The sequence below is a fragment of the Salarias fasciatus genome, assembly GCF_902148845.1.
Source record: "Salarias fasciatus chromosome 7 unlocalized genomic scaffold, fSalaFa1.1 super_scaffold_4, whole genome shotgun sequence".
Classification (NCBI taxonomy): domain Eukaryota; kingdom Metazoa; phylum Chordata; class Actinopteri; order Blenniiformes; family Blenniidae; genus Salarias; species Salarias fasciatus.
Window position 1 is genome coordinate 21,042,909 of NW_021941229.1, and position 17,465 is coordinate 21,060,373.

At 38.0% G+C, this 17,465-nt stretch overlaps 1 protein-coding gene across 3 annotated transcripts in view; it reads left to right on the forward strand.

The window, feature by feature from the left end:
- Positions 1–17,465, forward strand: part of tnpo1 (transportin 1) — a 42,619-nt gene continuing 25,154 nt past the window's right edge. For 2 of the 3 annotated variants that reach the window (XR_003930661.1, XM_030085434.1), the window contains exons 1-5: positions 1–144; positions 248–368; positions 2,443–2,518; positions 3,138–3,287; positions 4,311–4,417. Coding sequence is in view for 2 of the 3 variants with exons in the window: in XM_030085434.1 (XP_029941294.1) it covers positions 264–368; positions 2,443–2,518; positions 3,138–3,287; positions 4,311–4,417 (438 nt within the window). In the remaining variant the exon portion in view is untranslated. The remainder of the gene's footprint in view (positions 145–247; positions 369–2,442; positions 2,519–3,137; positions 3,288–4,310; positions 4,418–17,465) is intronic. The other variant, XM_030085435.1, reaches the window with a different exon arrangement.

Sequence of the window (17,465 nt, forward strand, 5' to 3'; positions counted from 1 at the left end):
AGCCCGACTGTCCCGGAGCTTTTCCAGCTTGTAGAGAAAACGGACGTCCCTCCGGTAACAGGCCCATGTCTGAAAACCCAGACAGACGCTCACATTTCCGCACAAAGTCACCCACACAGGAGCACGTCGGCCCGGCCCGAGCAGGTAAACGTCCTCCCCGGGTTGTACTGTCCGCCCCTCCGGCAGGAAGCCCTCACTGGTCGTTTGTACGAGTGACAGAGCTTGTGTGTTATTTCTTTATCCGCAGCAACAGCAGTAGCAAGATGGAGTGTGAGTGGAAGCCAGACGAGCAGGGACTTCAACAAATATTACAGCTGCTGAAAGAGTCCCAGTCTCCGGATACGTCCACGCAGAGATCCGTCCAGCAAGTATCCTTTTTTCCGCCCAGAGCCCGGCGTGGGTAACGAGCCGTCTGTGACCGTGTGTTAGCGCGTAATGACAGCGGGCAGACTCAACAGGCTAGCGGCGGCTAACGCTAACCGGGGTGGTTACCGTTATGAGCGGGTCGGTCGGTGCTGCTGCCTGCCGGGGCTTTTTGTTGTCCAAACACCGACATGCGGGACAGAAAGCAGGTCGTGCCGGACGATCTGACCGTGTTACAGCGCCACAGGTAGAGGCGTCAGCTGAGGTTACGATGCAGAATTGATCCCCCTCTTATCTGCATTGAGCTGCAGGAAAAAAAATATATTTGGAAAAAAAAATACAGTTTTTGCAGGAAGTCTACTACTTCCAGACTGTGCAGATTCGTGTATAATCTAAAACATCAATTTATATCAAAACCCGCCTTTCACAATTCGTATGTTTATGCAGCAAATAAATAATTGCGTAAAAATGTGCTCCTGCAGTAACTGTTTAATAACTCTGTTATTGATTCCCTCCAATGACCAACTTACTGGTCACGTTATTAATATTTTAATGTTACCCTGCACAAGACTCTCTTGCTTTTTTTCAAAGCTGAACAATATTATTTCTTTATTGATATCATTCAAAATGTTTAATTGATAAGATATCCTGTTATTCACATGTTATAACAGTTCAAAGGTTAAGAAATATAAATCAGAGGTCTCAAAACAAACCTATTTCTATCTTCTACCATGAGTGAGGTAAGGTCACTGTGTACTCATTTTTTCTGTGACACTCTGGAAAGGGATTACATTATATTGAGAGGCGTTCTTAATGTTTGGCCACCCTGTTAACAACCATGATCAAGACAAATTGTTCAAAGGAAGTGAGTGAGTTCAATCCAGTCCAGCTCCACACTGTTGCCAGCCTTGAAAATAAATTTAAACCAAAATCTGGTGAGCTTAAGCAAAAGTGAGCATCATGACCTTGAGAAGAGCCGAGTTTCTCGCAAAGCTGTTTTACTGGATCACATCAGATTCTGGATGTTCATCTGCAGAATTGCCCACACGCTCAGGACATTTGTCAAAAGCGTGAAGCTAACCACAAAATTTCTGATTTTGCTAATTGCGGACAGAGTAGGTATTGCAGAAGGAAAAACACCAACACAGCCTTAATTCAATTTTGAGGGTAAAAGAGATTAATGGAAAAATGGCTTTGTATTTCCTGTGTTAATCAGACGATTATCTCAGAATGATCATCTGTGGTTCTCTGAATTAAAGGGATTACTAACTGATTCATTTGTGAAAACAAGGCACTTGTTTTCCCTGAGGTGAATGCATTATGCTGGTATAGATTAGCATTTTAAAGTGATCATCATTTCCTTTGATTGTTTCAGTTTCCTTCTTGAAAAAGCCCAATCGGGAAATGCATCTGATTTTTAAAACAAGAGCAGCACATTGCAAATATATCATGTAGGAAGAGAGTATGCTAAAGATGCGTGGTCTCCAGTCAGATGCACTGGAAAGCCACCATGAAGCGAACAGCTACTAGAAAAGCATGTCATGCTTACAGTATTGTTGCTGCTTTGCACCCGTGCATCTTATTTGAAAAGTCGTGCCACAGGGGCAGATTCTCTGTTATTATTTATCACGCATTTCCTGCGTGATTTTCTATTAAAGGAGTAATTATCTGCTTCATGCTGGCCCGTTATGGTCTGTTTACATGCTGATCCTCAATGATTTGCTTATGTAACACTTATGTATGGACTGCATCATTAACTTGCAGGCAAGCTGCTGTTGTGGCCTCGAAGACGCCATCTGGCTGTAAATGTATATATTCACTCATGCCAAATGACATATTTATGGCCCCTTACAAACATCCGGCCATTCTCCACATGCACACACAGTTACACACACACACACACACACACATAATTATGCTATTACATTAGATAAACACAGGTCTGTCCACCCTTCTTCAGATGCCACAACCTGCTTGACATTATTGCAACGTTACAGATCGCTGTTCTGATGCAGTCACAGCCTTTGAACTTGCTGTATGTGCAGTTGGCTCCTTGTCTTCCTCAACCATTTCTCCCAGAGACTCGAGCAGCTGAACCAGTATCCAGACTTCAACAACTATTTAATATTCGTCTTGACAAAGTTAAAATCGGAAGGTGAGTTGCCAGCCCGTGCCGCTGCGTTGTGTTTCCTCGATCGTCTGACAGCAACCGGGCAGAATCGAGCCTGTGGCTTTTATGTAACGGCTCAGTGACAGGTCTGTCTGGCCGTGACTCGGCTGAACCGGTGGCACCGTGGCCGCAGATGATGCGGCGCTCAGAATATGGGTCACTCTAATTTTAAACCTAATTCCTGACCTCGCTGAACTTTTGGCTTGACTCTGCACAGTAGATGACCCAAATGTTAAATTGTGGGAAGAGATTTAGATTTTGCCATGTCAGGGATGCAGCAAGCAGAAAACATTTGGAAGATAGAATAAGTCCAGATGTTAGTGGTTGAATCATAAATAAAGCATGGTTTGTGCATAATTATCTTTTTTTTTATGGTAAAAGGTTCTCCACAATTTGCATCTAATGTGTATTAATCTGTATTTCATCACCAAGCAGAAGATTTTGTTAATGTTTTTGTGCGCTGTGCCGTGTTGAGTGAAAAGGAATGTGATGGCAATAAGAGTGTGAGTCATCCACCTTGCCTTCGTAGCGGGGTAACCTTTATCCTGATTGTACCTGTGCTTTTGACTCACTGCTGATGAGTTATTTCTTTTGCTCCCCCAAGATGAACCCACTCGCTCCCTGAGCGGACTGATACTGAAGAATAATGTGAAAGCGCACTATCAGAACTTCCCTAATGGCGTGTCGGATTTCATCAAGAGCGAGTGCCTCCAGAACATCGGAGACTCTTCCCCCCTCATCCGGGCCACCGTGGGTAAGTTATGCTCTCCTAACTGACTTACTGTGATTTTCAAATGCTTTTTAACATACTTTCATATTACATTTTTATAAGGAATTAAACTTTTATGTCTCGCATTATGAAGACTTTGTTTTATTCTAGATTACATTTAGTGTTGTTGCTGCTTTGTTGTCAAACTACTTTTGTATGTTCCTGAGTTTTTATGGTTAGGTCTTGACCTGGAGTGTTTCCCAGTTTTGCATCTGGTGTAGAAACCAGCCAAGTTTACGATCCAAGTTGTGATGACCTGCTCTTGTGACCCCTGTAAAAAGGGAGCGGCTGAACAGACTTTTATCCTTCACCTTATTCGTGAACTGCTTGTTGACGTTCTTAAACATATTCTCACAGAAGAGGATGTATATAAAATAATGTATGAATGGAAGATTAAAAGCTGCAAGTGCTTTAATAGCTTATTTGTTATAGTATTTTAGTTGATTACACATTGATTGAATTTTGTTTTGGGATGGATGATCTCTTTTATTGATGGATTGAATTCGTTCTCATTGTTTTTAATGGGCACAAATCAAAAGCTGTGCAGTCTTTAAAATGGCCTTTCTTTCAAAAACGCTTTGAGCGCAGCACAAAATGCTTTTATTAGATTTCTTTGCATTGACTGCAATACATTTCTTAGTTTGATTCAAGCTAGTTTATGATCATTTAAATCCATTCTTCAGCATGCACTTTATCTTCAAAGTGAATTTCATTTGATCTTCTGATCACTGCCTACTGAAATAACTCAACTTTGAATATAATAAAAAATGCACATGCACTCATTCAAAGCAATTACGCATTTTTTGCATTAAATTGATGTCGCTCAAAGTGAAATTTAAGGTATAATTCTCTGAAGCTGTTCCCCACACTGCATTGCAGTGTTGGAAGTCTGCATATATTCCCGTGTATGTCCGCTCATTTGTTTTAATTACTGAATAATCCACATTTGTGCAGTCTCATTAGGTTTGTCACAGCAGTGTAACTAACAGTGAATTCCTCCCATCACAGGTATCCTCATTACCACAATTGCCTCCAAGGGAGAGCTGCAGAACTGGCCGGAGCTTCTGCCCAAACTCTGCCTGCTGCTGGATTCTGAGGACTACAACACATGCGAGGTGAGGACAACAGCTGAATGATTTGGGGCTCACAGTGTCGAATGACATCTTCAAGATGTGGTACTGTGTTGATATTAATAGAGTAGGCTCGTGGAGAAAATAGTGTTTCCATGTTGCGTTGACGTTTCCATACAAAATCATGATATAGGATCAATACACAAGCGTAGCATATCTGGATTTGATGAATTAGCAGATTTAAAAAAAGCATTAAGTCTAATATAAAATATAATAAAACCATTATTTACGTGGCGGTATTGTTTTATTGCAGTATTCTGTATCACTGTAACCCTCCACTAACACTTGGTTAGCTCATAAATTCTTGGTTTTGATTTACTGTGCTCACTCAGCCCATCAGCTGTTGGTTAAAATGTTTTTTTTTTCCAGCCTTTTTTTTTTTTTTGCCATAGATGTGTAGCACGAAAAGGTGAAGGCAGGGAGATAAGGTGCTCAGCACAACTGTGGATGTTACATATATAAGCATGTTTGTCAGTGTGGGCACATGCATACGTACACGCCTGTTTGTTTGTTTGTTTGTTTATTTATCTATCTGTGCCGCAACGGCAAGAGCTGGCTCGGCTATAAAGCAGCATCTGGATAGCGTCCTGCTGGCCAGATGAGCTGAAGGCAGCCTCACAGCTGGAGCTGCCGCTACAGACCACAGATTATTCAACATGGAATCATTTATTCTCTTTTACCAGAAAACCATATGACCCCATTTTCTGACATGTCGTGCAGCCCCCCTCCTGCACATCATTCTTCTTTTTTATGCTCATTATCATGTGTTCTTTTGGCGTTCTACAAGCATTTTTCACGCCCGAATGCTACACAGTAGAAGCATTATTGTCCGGAAAAGGGATTACTGTGATAATTTGTTGAGGAAATTAATATTTTACTAGTCACTCTATCTAAATTCTGGGAAAATGCTCTATTTTGGTGACGTCTAAAGCTAAAATACAGTCGCTTGTTGTAGCTGTTGGATCATCTGACGTGTGTAAGGGTGCTGCACCCGTACCGCCAGGCTTACATAAACTCTTGTGTTGCTAATGTGTTACCAGCTGCATGTGAATGTGATATCGACCTCTATAGCAAATTTGGTTACATTACATGAGGGAACGCGCACAAAGAAAGTTGTTTGCCGCGCCGTCGGGTTAAATTCAGCCGCATCAAAGGGCATCTAAAACCTATCCTGGAGGGATTACTCCTCACTCCGTGGAGCAAGTAATGTCCTGACGGCTTCCAGCGAGCTGCTTGATCACAAATTTAAGGAATAGGTGCCGCCTGGGGGGAATATGAATCTCCTTCCAGCACCACTGCCAGCCTCTCGCATAAAGCTCATTCAGAAGCTGAGATTTAGGTCAGCTATTTACTGCAGAGGATCTTGGAGTGTGTGTGTGTGTGTGTGTGTGTGTGTGTACAAGGCTTAACACAACAGCATCTGAATGTAGAAAGTCCTCCTAAGACTCGTTATGTTTATGAAAAGCAGCTTGAAGGCTGGAAAGCTTCTTAATGTCTCATGTCAAGATGGTCAAGTCTGTGTCGGCTGAAAAAAGTGGGTGTCTCATAATGTTGTGTGTTTAAGATGCAAAATGCAGTCAAAAGGCTTAGTTTCTTGTTTCCATTAATTACGCAGTTCTAAAAACAGCTCTTATCACATGTTTATGATTATTTAATAGCGTCTCATGGAATGCTAATGGGAATATTAAAGCAACTTTTTCCATTGTTCAATAGAACAATAGAAAAAGGTTTTCGACTGGCGATTTGAGAAGTCTGTCGACTTTGTTTATTTATTTATGTATTGCCTGTTTTTTGTTCATAGTGGATTTTTTTTCCAGCTGCTTCAGATTACACTGAAAGCATGTTTTTTGGAGTATTGAAAGTTTAGTGTTTTCTTCATTCCTACACACGATGTGTTTGATAGCGTGGATTCTCTGGTTTGTCCAAACTGCATCTCAGCTTTCCAGGACACGTTAGCAAACCTGAAAGATTTACCAGCGATAACACATGCCGAGCTGCTTTCTTCACGGTGTTGATAGTGAGATGAGACCTGTAAATAATCCACGATGTTGGTGCCAGCAGGACTCTGGTGTCTGTTTTTGGAATATATTTAAGTTCCTGCCAAGTGTACAGTTTCTGTTCCAGTGTATTTGATTTGTAATGTAAGCAAAGAGAAACCAGTGAATGTGTGTGTGAGCCTCGAGCTACTTGATCAGCCTATAGATCCTCTGTGTTGTGCATTGACAATATATCTTTGCAAGATGATCCTCATCACTCTGTTAGTGACTCATCTACTCTCGGAGTGCCCATCGGTCCAGCATCAGTGAGGGCTGGATGAATGGTGAAGTGATGTCATGCGATAGCTTCCTAAACATCGTATGTTCACCATATGGAATTGCAAATTAATTGAATGACTGTGAAAGCCTGAATGTACCAGCGAGTCCTGCGTTGCTCATGGTTTTAGTAGAGGTGGTTGCAAGCGGAGCCCCCTGCAGCACCCCTCCACTGCGTGCTCTAAAAAAAGAAACAAGCAGGTGTGTCGGATGCCAAGTGTAATGTTGGTGGACGGCTTTATATAGGTTTTGCCTGAGAGCGGTTTTAGCGTTTTGATTAATGGCAGCTGGCAAGTCGCTGCAGTAGTGTCGCGAGTGTCAACTTGATGGAACTCTGGAGGGCGGAATGATCATGTATGATAATACCCTGTCACCTCAGTGCTCGCTCGTACTGAAACGCCAGTGCAATTTGCAGGACGTGGACTTTGAAGGAGCTGTTTAGCTGTCTGAACGCATGCTTCTCTTTGTGCCGGCCCGCACTCGTCTTGTGACAAGACTTGCGTTCTCACGTCGAATGACCTTGAAAAGCCGGACTTGAAAGGAGGCACTTTAGAGACACCGTAGACACTTAAGCATCGCAGGAATGTCTGAAGGCCACTCCCTGTCTTCCTGCCCTTCTCCAATCGGCATACAGGCACACAAATGACCATTATATCCCGACGTCAGGCTTTGCTCCGACTTGCTCCTCGCAGGAACTTGGAAATGATTGAGCAACATTTCAGCACAGCGTTTCTTTTTGTTACCAACATCTTTGCATTGTAAATTAGTTTGAGGTGCTGGAGCCAATCCCAGCCAATTATGGGCGAAGGCAGGTCAGGACGAACACACACATATCACACTGACAAAGAATTTCGGGCACCAATTAGCCTCCAATGCGTATTTCTAGAGTGTGGGAGGACGCTGGAGAAAATCCCTGAAATGTTCCTGCTATGATTAGAGCGTGGATAGTAGAAACTACTACATATTTCTACACTCTAACATTGTGTTTCTTTGTTTAAAAAAAAAAAAAAGTAAATGGATTTTGATTAAAGGTGGTTATGGTTTGTATGAATGCAGTGTAGCGCTTTTGTTTTGTTTTCTCGAATAAATAGTGAAGGTAAAAACGAATAATTTCAGTCATTAAGAATCACATTGCAGATTTCAAAAGATGGCAATGCAATGGAGACCTAATAAAACTGTAAAATAAGCAATTGTGAGAGAAATCATGTCTGCAGACCATTTGTAAAGGCTAATAAAGCCTCCAAATATAGCATGCCTCGGAGGATGCTTTTTTTGTCCCAAATGCTCCTCCTTGTGATAGCTTTTAATGTGAAAGCCAAAACCAAATTTACTTTGTGCGAAACCAAGTGTAGCATGCGAATTTAGCATTAAGCAAGTGTTGATACACGAGAATTGCTTTAATTTGATTTTTAAAAAACATTTATTTGATCTGTTTCCCTGACGGCGAAGCAGCTTTCTCTCTATACGATAAAACTAAACTGTCCTCTTTTTGTCTGAAGGTTGCATTAAATGTTGTTTTTCTATCCATAAATTCAATCACATTTTTGGTGTGTTCAACATTCATTTGCTTAAAACCCAAGTGAGCAGTCAGTATTTTAACTAGAAAAATTTGCAGTTCCTGAAGAAACTGCAAGTGTGAATGCTGAGCTGAAAATGCTAAACTGTAATGCAGAAGAAGTTCAAGAAGAAAGGTTGAAAAGGAAGTTGAAAAATTTTGACAAAGCTTGAAAACACTGCAAAGACTTGAAAAAGGTTGATAAAGGTTGAAAACCTTTGAAAACACTGCAAAAAGTTGAAAAACCTTGAAAAAGGTGAAAACGCTGCAAAAAGTTGAAAAATGTTGAAAAGACTGCAAAAAGTTGAAAAAGGTTGAAAAAGTTTTAAAATACTGCAAAAAGTTGAAAAAGTTTTAAAAAAGGTTGAAAACACTCTAAAAAGTTGAAAAAGGTTGAAAAAGGTTGAAAACACTTCAAAAAGTTGAAATAGTTTGAAAAAGTTGGAAAACACTGTAAAAAGTTGAGAAAAGTTGAGAAAGGTTGAAAACGCTGCAAAAAGTTGAAAATCGTTGAAAAAGTTGAAAAACGCTGCAAAAACTTGAAAAAAGTTGAAAAAGTTTGAAAACGCTGCAAAAAGTTGAAAATCGTTGAAAAAGTTGAAAAACGCTGCAAAAACTTGAAAAAAGTTGAAAAAGTTTGAAAACACTGCAAAAAGTTGAAAATCGTTGAAAAAGTTGAAAAACGCTGCAAAAACTTGAAAAAAGTTGAAAAAGTTTGAAAACGCTGCAAAAAGTTGAAAATTGTTGAAAAAGTTTGAAAACACTACAAAAAGTTGAAAATCGTTGAAAAAGTTCAAAAACGCTGCAAAAACTTGAAAAAAGTTGAAAAAGTTTGAAAACGCTGCAAAAAGTTGAAAATCGTTGAAAAAGTTGAAAAACGCTGCAAAACCTTGAAAAAAGTTGAAAAAGTTTGAAAACGCTGCAAAAAGTTGAAAAAAGTTGAAAAAGTTTGAAAACGCTGCAGAAAGTTGAAAATCGTTGAAATAGTTGAGAAATGCTGCAAAAAGTTGAAAAAGGTTGAAAAAGTTTGAAAACGTTGTAAAAAGTTGGAAAAACTTTAAGAAAGTTGAAGAAACAGCAGAGTCAGTGTCAGAGTAACAGAGGATCAATGGAGCTCCAGTCTGAATGGAAAAGTCCAGACTCATCAAGCAGCAGCAGCACAACAGGTGTGTCTGTTGCAATGGAGACCAGCTGCACAGCAGCCATGACAGTGAACCAGCAGTTCTTATGGAGTGCGCATGGTTGAGAAAATGTCATTCCTCGAGGACCCAGAGGTGACATTGAAAAAGATTTGTTCACAATCAGATTCAGAAGTCTTTCATGAATGTAATGGTGCAGGAATAATGTCTGCAGGATCATCCATTCAGCCACCGCGATGGTACGAACATGAGCGAAGTTTTGGATTTGAGTGAGAAAATCTCTCTCCAAAATGCATTGGAGCGGATGGGAGAAAATCCTGCGCTCTCCTCACAGAAATGCAGCTGAAGAGAGAACGGTTTGAGATAGAGACAAAATGACTCAATTGTACGGGTCACAACAAAAATGGCTACGTTTAGAGAGGTAATTGTGTAGATTGAGCTAGAAATGTGGCCAGGGGGACGAGAAAAGAATTATTTTTTCGGTTTAAATTCAGAGCCTCCCGCACTCTAAATTCCTTTCTCCCACTCTAGCTTTTCCAATACACACCCATTGTAAACTCCAAAAACGGCTGAAATGCTCTCCGTACTTGAAGGCTCACAGTTTAAATTTGGTAAAAGATCTGGACATGATATAACATACCTGAATAGAGGACAAAAATGCCTACATTTTGCAAGTAAAATGAAGTGTCTACGTCAAAGTATGACAAAGTTGTAAGGGGTCAAAGTTGAAGGAGTTCAAAGGTCCGTTGAAGGGTTTTCCCATTGACTTCAATGTTAAAAATAATTTTAAAAAGTTGAAATATTTCAAAAAGTTGAACAAAGTTGAAAAAGTTTTAAAAGGTTGAAGAAAGAGTTTAAAAAGTTGAATATTTTAAAAGTTGAATAGTTAAAATCGGTTGAGATTTGAAGAAGTTATAAGGTTCCAAAGTTTGAAAAAATCTCCATCCGTTAACATGGGGCAAAAAGTTGCACAAAAGTTGAAATATTTCAAAAAGTTGAAAAGATATTAAAAAGTTAGAACATTGCCAGAATGTCCTTAAAAAGCTGCACAATTTGATATCTGAATGGTTCAAATCGGACAAGATTTGAAGGAGGAGAAGCGTGTCGAAAAACGGCGGAAGAAGTCAGAATAATAACTAGAAAAATTTGCAGTTCCTGAAGAAACTGCAAGTGTGAATGCTGAGCTGAAAATGCTAAACTGTAATGCAGAAGAAGTTCAAGAAGAAAGGTTGAAAAGGAAGTTGACAAATTTTGACAAAGCTTGAAAACACTGCAAAGAGTTGAAAAAGGTTGATAAATGTTGAAAACTGTTGAAAACACTGCAAAAAGTTAAAAAAAAACCTTGAAAAAGGTGAAAACGCTGCAGAAAGTTGAAAAAGGTTGAAAAGACTGCAAAAAGTTGAAAAAGTTTTAAAGTACTGCAAAAAGTTGAAAAAGTTTTAAAAAAGGTTGAAAACACTCTACAAAGTTGAAAAAGGTTGAAAAAGGTTGAAACAGTTGGAAAACACTGTAAAAAGTTGAGAAAAGTTGAGAAAGGTTGAAAACGCTGCAAAAAGCTGAAAATCGTTGAAAAAGTTCAAAAACGCTGCAAAAACTTGAAAAAAGTTGAAAAAGTTTGAAAACACTGCAAAAAGTTGAAAATCGTTGAAAAAGTTGAAAAACGCTGCAAAAACTTGAAAAAAGTTGAAAAAGTTTGAAAACGCTGCAAAAAGTTAAAAATCGTTGAAAAAGTTGAAAAACGCTGCAAAAACTTGAAAAAAGTTGAAAAAGTTTGAAAACGCTGCAAAAAGTTGAAAATCGTTGAAAAAGTTGGAAAACACTGTAAAAAGTTGAGAAAGGTTGAAAACGCTGCAAAAACTTGAAAAAAGTTGAAAAAGTTTGAAAACGCTGCAAAAAGTTAAAAATCGTTGAAAAAGTTGAAAAACGCTGCAAAAACTTGAAAAAAGTTGAAAAAGTTTGAAAACGCTGCAAAAAGTTGAAAATCGTTGAAAAAGTTGGAAAACACTGTAAAAAGTTGAGAAAAGTTGAGAAAGGTTGAAAACGCTGCAAAAACTTGAAAAAAGTTGAAAAAGTTGAAAAACGCTGCAAAAACTTGAAAAAAGTTGAAAAAGTTTGAAAACGCTGCAAAAAGTTGAAAATCGTTGAAAAAGTTGAAAAACGCTGCAAAAACTTGAAAAAAGTTGAAAAAGTTTGAAAACGCTGCAAAAAGTTGAAAATCGTTGAAAAAGTTGAAAAATGCTGCAAAAAGTTGAAAAAGGTTGAAAAAGTTTGAAAACGTTGCAAAAAGTTGGAAAAACTTTAAGAAAGTTGAAGAAACAGCAGAGTCAGTGTCAGAGTAACAGAGGATCAACAGAGCTCCAGTCTTAAAGGAAAAGTCCAGACTCATCAAGCAGCAGTCAGCACAACAGGTGTGTCTGTTGCAATGGAGACCAGCTGCACAGCAGCCATGACAGTGAACCAGCAGTTCTTATGGAGTGCGCATGGTTGAGAAAATGTCATTCCTCGAGGACCCAGAGGTGACATTGAAAAAGATTTGTTCACAATCAGATTCAGAAGTCTTTCATGAATTTAATGGTGCAGGAATCATGTCTGTAGAATCATCCATTCAGCCACCGTGATGTTGCGAACATGAGAGAAGTTTTGGATTTGAGTGAGAAAATCTCTCTCCAAAATGCATTGGAGCAGATGGGAGAAAATCCTGCGCTCTCCTCACAGAAATGCAGCTGGAGAGAGAACCGTTTGAGATAGAGACCAAGTGACTCAATTGTACGGGTCACAAGAAAAGTGGCTACGTTTAGAGAGGTAATTGTGTAGATTGAGCTAGAAATGTGGCCAGGGGGACGAGAAAAGAATTATTTTTTTGGTTTAAATCCAGAGCCTCCCGCACTCTAAATTCCTTTCTCCCACTCTAGCTTTTCCAATACACACCCATTGTAAACTCCAAAAACGGCTGAAATGCTCTCCATACTTGAAGGCTCACAGTTTGAATATGGTAAAAGATGTGGACATGAGATAACATACCTAAATAGAGGACAAAAATGCCTACATTTTGCAAGTAAAATGAAGTGTCTATGTCAAAGTATGACAAAGTTGTAAGGGGTCAAAGTTGAAGGAGTTCAAAGGTCCGTTGAAGGGTTTTCCCATTGACTTCAATGTTAAAAATAATTTTAAAAAGTTGAAATATTTCAAAAAGTTGAACAAAGTTGAAAAAAATTAAAAAGGTTGAAGAAAGGGTATAAAAAGTTGAATAGTTTAAAAGTTGAATGGTTAAAATCGGTTAAGATTTGAAGAAGTTATAAGGTTCCAAAGTTTGAAAAAATCTCCATCCGTTAACATGGGGCAAAAAGTTGCACAAAAGTTGAAATATTTCAAAAAGTTGAAAAGATATTAAAAAGTTAGAACATTGCCAGAATGTCCTTAAAAAGCTGCACAATTTGATATCTGAATGGTTCAAATCGGACAAGATTTGAAGGAGTAGAAGCGTGTCAAAAAACGGCGGAAGAAGTCAGAATAATAATAATAATAATAAAGAAACAGGAAAATAAACGTGTGAATGCCTCAGGCATTCACACAACTAGAAAAATTTGCAGTTCCTGAAGAAACTGCAAGTGTGAATGCTGAGCTGAAAATGCTGAACTGTAATGCAGAAAAACTGAATCAGAAAAGGTGAAAACCCCTGAAATAAAGTAGAAAAAGGTAGAAAAACACTGCAAAAAGTTAAAAAAATGTTGAAAACACTGCAAAAAGTTGAAAAGGGTTGAAAAAAGTTGAAAAAGGTTGAAAAAGTTTGAAAACACTGCAAAAAGTTGTAAAAAGGTTGAAAACACTGCAAAAAGTTGAGAAATGTTGACAAAGGTTGAAAACACTGCAGAAAGTTGAAAAAGTTTTAAAACACTGTAAAAAGTTGAAAAAGGTTGAAAAAGTTTTAAAACACTGCAAAAAGTTGAAAAAGTTTTAAAAAAAGTTTAAAAACACTGCAAAAAGTTGAAAAAGTTTGAAAAAGTTGGAAAACACTGTAAAAAGTTGAAAAAAGTTGAGAACGGTTGAGAACGCTGCAACAAGTTGAAAACAGTTGAGAAAGGTTGAAAAATCTGCAAAAAGTTGAAAACAGTTGAAAAAGGTTGAAAACGCTGCAAAAAGTTGAAAAACACTGGAAAAGGTTGCAAACACTGCAAAACGTTGAAAATCGTTGAAAAAGTTGAAAAACGCTGCAAAAAGTTGAAAAAGGTTGAAAACGTTGCAAAAAGTTGAAAAAGTTGAAAAAGGTTGAAAAAGGTTGAAAAACGCTGCAAAAACTTGAAAAAAGTTGAAAAAGTTTGAAAACGCTGCAAAAAGTTGAAAAAGGTTGAAAACACTGCAAAAAGTTGAAAACAGTTGAAAAAGGTCGAAAACACTGTAAAAAGTTGAAAATCATTGAAAAAGTTGAAAAACGCTGCATAAAGTTGAAAAAGTTGAAAAAGGTTGAAAAAGTTTGAAAACACTGCAAAAAGTTGAAAATCGTTGAAAAAGTTCAAAAACGTTGCAAAAAGTTGAAAAAGATTGAAAAAGTTGAAAAACGCTGCAAAAACTTGAAAAAAGTTGAAAAGGTTTGAAAACGCTGCAAAAAGTTGAAAATCGTTGAAAAAGTTGAAAAATGCTGCAAAAAGTTGAAAAAGGTTGAAAACGTTGCAAAAAGCTGAAAAAACTTTAAGAAAGTTGAAAAAACAGCAGAGTCAGTGTCAGAGTAACAGAGGATCAATAGAGCTCCAGTCTGAATGGAAAAGTCCAGACTCATCAAGCAGCAGCAGCACAACAGGTGTGTCTGTTGCAATGGAGACCAGCTGCACAGCAGCCATGACAGTGAACCAGCAGTTCCTATGGAGTGCGCATGGTTGAGAAAATGTCATTCCTCGAGAACCCAGAGGTGACATTGAAAAAGATTTGTTCACAATCAGATTCAGAAGTCTTTCATGAATGTAATGATGCAGGAATCATGTCTGTAGGATCATCCATTCAGCCACCGCGATGGTGCGAACATGAGAGAAGCTTTGGATTTGAGTGAGAAAATCTCTCTCCAAAATGCATTGGAGCGGATGGGAGAAAATCCTGCGCTCTCCTCACAGAAATGCAGCTGGAGAGAGAACCGTTTGAGATAGAGACAAAATGACTCAATTGTACGGGTCACAAGAAAAGTGGCTACGTTTAGAGAGGTAATTGTGCAGATTGAGCCAGAAATGTGGCCAGGGGGACGAGAAAAGAATTATTTTTTTGGTTTAAATCCAGAGCCTCCCGCACTCTAAATTCCTTTCTCCCACTCTAGCTTTTCCAATACACACCCATTGTAAACTCCAAAAACGGCTGAAATGCTCTCCGTACTTGAAGGCTCACAGTTTGAATTTGGTAAAAGATGTGGACATGATATAACACACCTGAATAGAGGACAAAAATGCCTACATTTTGCAAGTAAAATGACGTGTCTACGTCAAAGTATGACAAAGTTGTAAGGGGTCAAAGTTGAAGGAGTTGAAAGGTCAGTTGAAGGGTTTTCCCATTGACTTCAATGTTAAAAATAATTTTAAAAAGTTGAAATATTTGAAAAAGTTGAACAAAGTTGAAAAAGTTTAAAAAGGTTGAAGAAAGGGTTTAAAAAGTTGAATATTTTAAAAGTTGAATAGTTAAAATCGGTTAAGATTTGAAGAAGTTATAAGGTTCCAAAGTTTGAAAAAATCTCCATCCGTTAACATGGGGCAGAAAGTTGCACAAAAGTTGAAATATTTCAAAAAGTTTAAAAGATATTAAAAAGTTAGAACATTGCCAGAATGTCCTTAAAAAGCTGCACAATTTGATATATGAATGGTTCAAATCGGACAAGATTTGAAGGAGTAGAAGCGTGTCAAAAAACGGCGGAAGAAGTCAGAATAATAATAACTAGAAAAATTTGCAGTTCCTGAAGAAACTGCAAGTGTGAATGCTGAGCTGAAAATGCTTAACTGTAATGCAGAAGAAGTTCAAGAAGAAAGGTTGAAAAGGAAGTTGACAAATTTTGACAAAGCTTGAAAACACTGCAAAGAGTTGAAAAAGGTTGATAAAGGTTGAAAACTGTTGAAAACACTGCAAAAAGTAAAAAAAAAAAACCTTGAAAAAGGTGAAAACGCTGCAGAAAGTTGAAAAAGGTTGAAAAGACTGCAAAAAGTTGAAAAAGGTTGAAAAAGTTTTAAAGTACTGCAAAAAGTTGAAAAAGTTTTAAAAAAGGTTGAAAACACTCTAAAAAGTTGAAAAAGGTTGAAAAAGGTTGAAACAGTTGGAAAACACTGTAAAAAGTTGAGAAAAGTTGAGAAAGGTTGAAAACGCTGCAAAAAGTTGAAAATCGTTGAAAAAGTTCAAAAACGCTGCAAAAACTTGAAAAAAGTTGAAAAAGTTTGAAAACACTGCAAAAAGTTGAAAATCGTTGAAAAAGTTGAAAAACGCTGCAAAAACTTGAAAAAAGTTGAAAAAGTTTGAAAACGCTGCAAAAAGTTAAAAATCGTTGAAAAAGTTGAAAAACGCTGCAAAAACTTGAAAAAAGTTGAAAAAGTTTGAAAACGCTGCAAAAAGTTGAAAATTGTTGAAAAAGTTGAAAAATGCTGCAAAAAGTTGAAAAAGGTTGAAAAAGTTTGAAAACGTTGCAAAAAGTTGGAAAAGGTTGAAAAAGTTTGAAAATGTTGCAAAAAGTTGGAAAAACTTTAAGAAAGTTGAAGAAACAGCAGAGTCAGTGTCAGAGTAACAGAGGATCAATAGAGCTCCAGTCTTAATGGAAAAGTCCAGACTCATCAAGCAGCAGCAGCACAACAGGTGTGTCTGTTGCTATGGAGACCAGCTGCACAGCAGCCATGACAGTGAACCAGCAGTTCTTATGGAGTGCGCATGGTTGAGAAAATGTCATTCCTCGAGGACCCAGAGGTGACATTGAAAAAGATTTGTTCACAATCAGATTCAGAAGTCTTTCATGAATTTAATGGTGCAGGAATCATGTCTGTAGGATCATCCATTCAGCCACCGTGATGTTGCGAACATGAGAGAAGTTTTGGATTTGAGTGAGAAAATCTCTCTCCAAAATGCATTGGAGCGGATGGGAGAAAATCCTGCGCTCTCCTCACAGAAATGCAGCTGGAGAGAGAACCGTTTGAGATAGAGACCAAGTGACTCAATTGTACGGGTCACAAGAAAAGTGGCTACGTTTAGAGAGGTAATTGTGTAGATTGAGCTAGAAATGTGGCCAGGGGGACGAGAAAAGAATTATTTTTTTGGTTTAAATCCAGAGCCTCCCGCACTCTAAATTCCTTTCTCCCACTCTAGCTTTTCCAATACACACCCATTGTAAACTCCAAAAACGGCTGAAATGCTCTCCATACTTGAAGGCTCACAGTTTGAATTTGGTAAAAGATGTGGACATGAGATAACATACCTAAATAGAGGACAAAAATGCCTACATTTTGCAAGTAAAATGAAGTGTCTATGTCAAAGTATGACAAAGTTGTAAGGGGTCAAAGTTGAAGGAGTTGAAAGGTCAGTTGAAGGGTTTTCCCATTGACTTCAATGTTAAAAATAATTTTAAAAAGTTGAAATATTTCAAAAAGTTGAACAAAGTTGAAAAAAATTAAAAAGGTTGAAGAAAGGGTATAAAAAGTTGAATAGTTTAAAAGTTGAATGGTTAAAATCGGTTAAGATTTGAAGAAGTTATAAGGTTCCAAAGTTTGAAAAAATCTCCATCCGTTAACATGGGGCAAAAAGTTGCACAAAAGTTGAAATATTTCAAAAAGTTGAAAAGATATTAAAAAGTTAGAACATTGCCAGAATGTCCTTAAAAAGCTGCACAATTTGATATCTGAATGGTTCAAATCGGACAAGATTTGAAGGAGTAGAAGCGTGTCAAAAAACGGCGGAAGAAGTCAGAATAATAACTAGAAAAATTTGCAGTTCCTGAAGAAACTGCAAGTGTGAATGCTGAGCTGAAAATGCTAAACTGTAATGCAGAAAAACTGAATAAGAAAAGGTGAAAAACCCTGAAA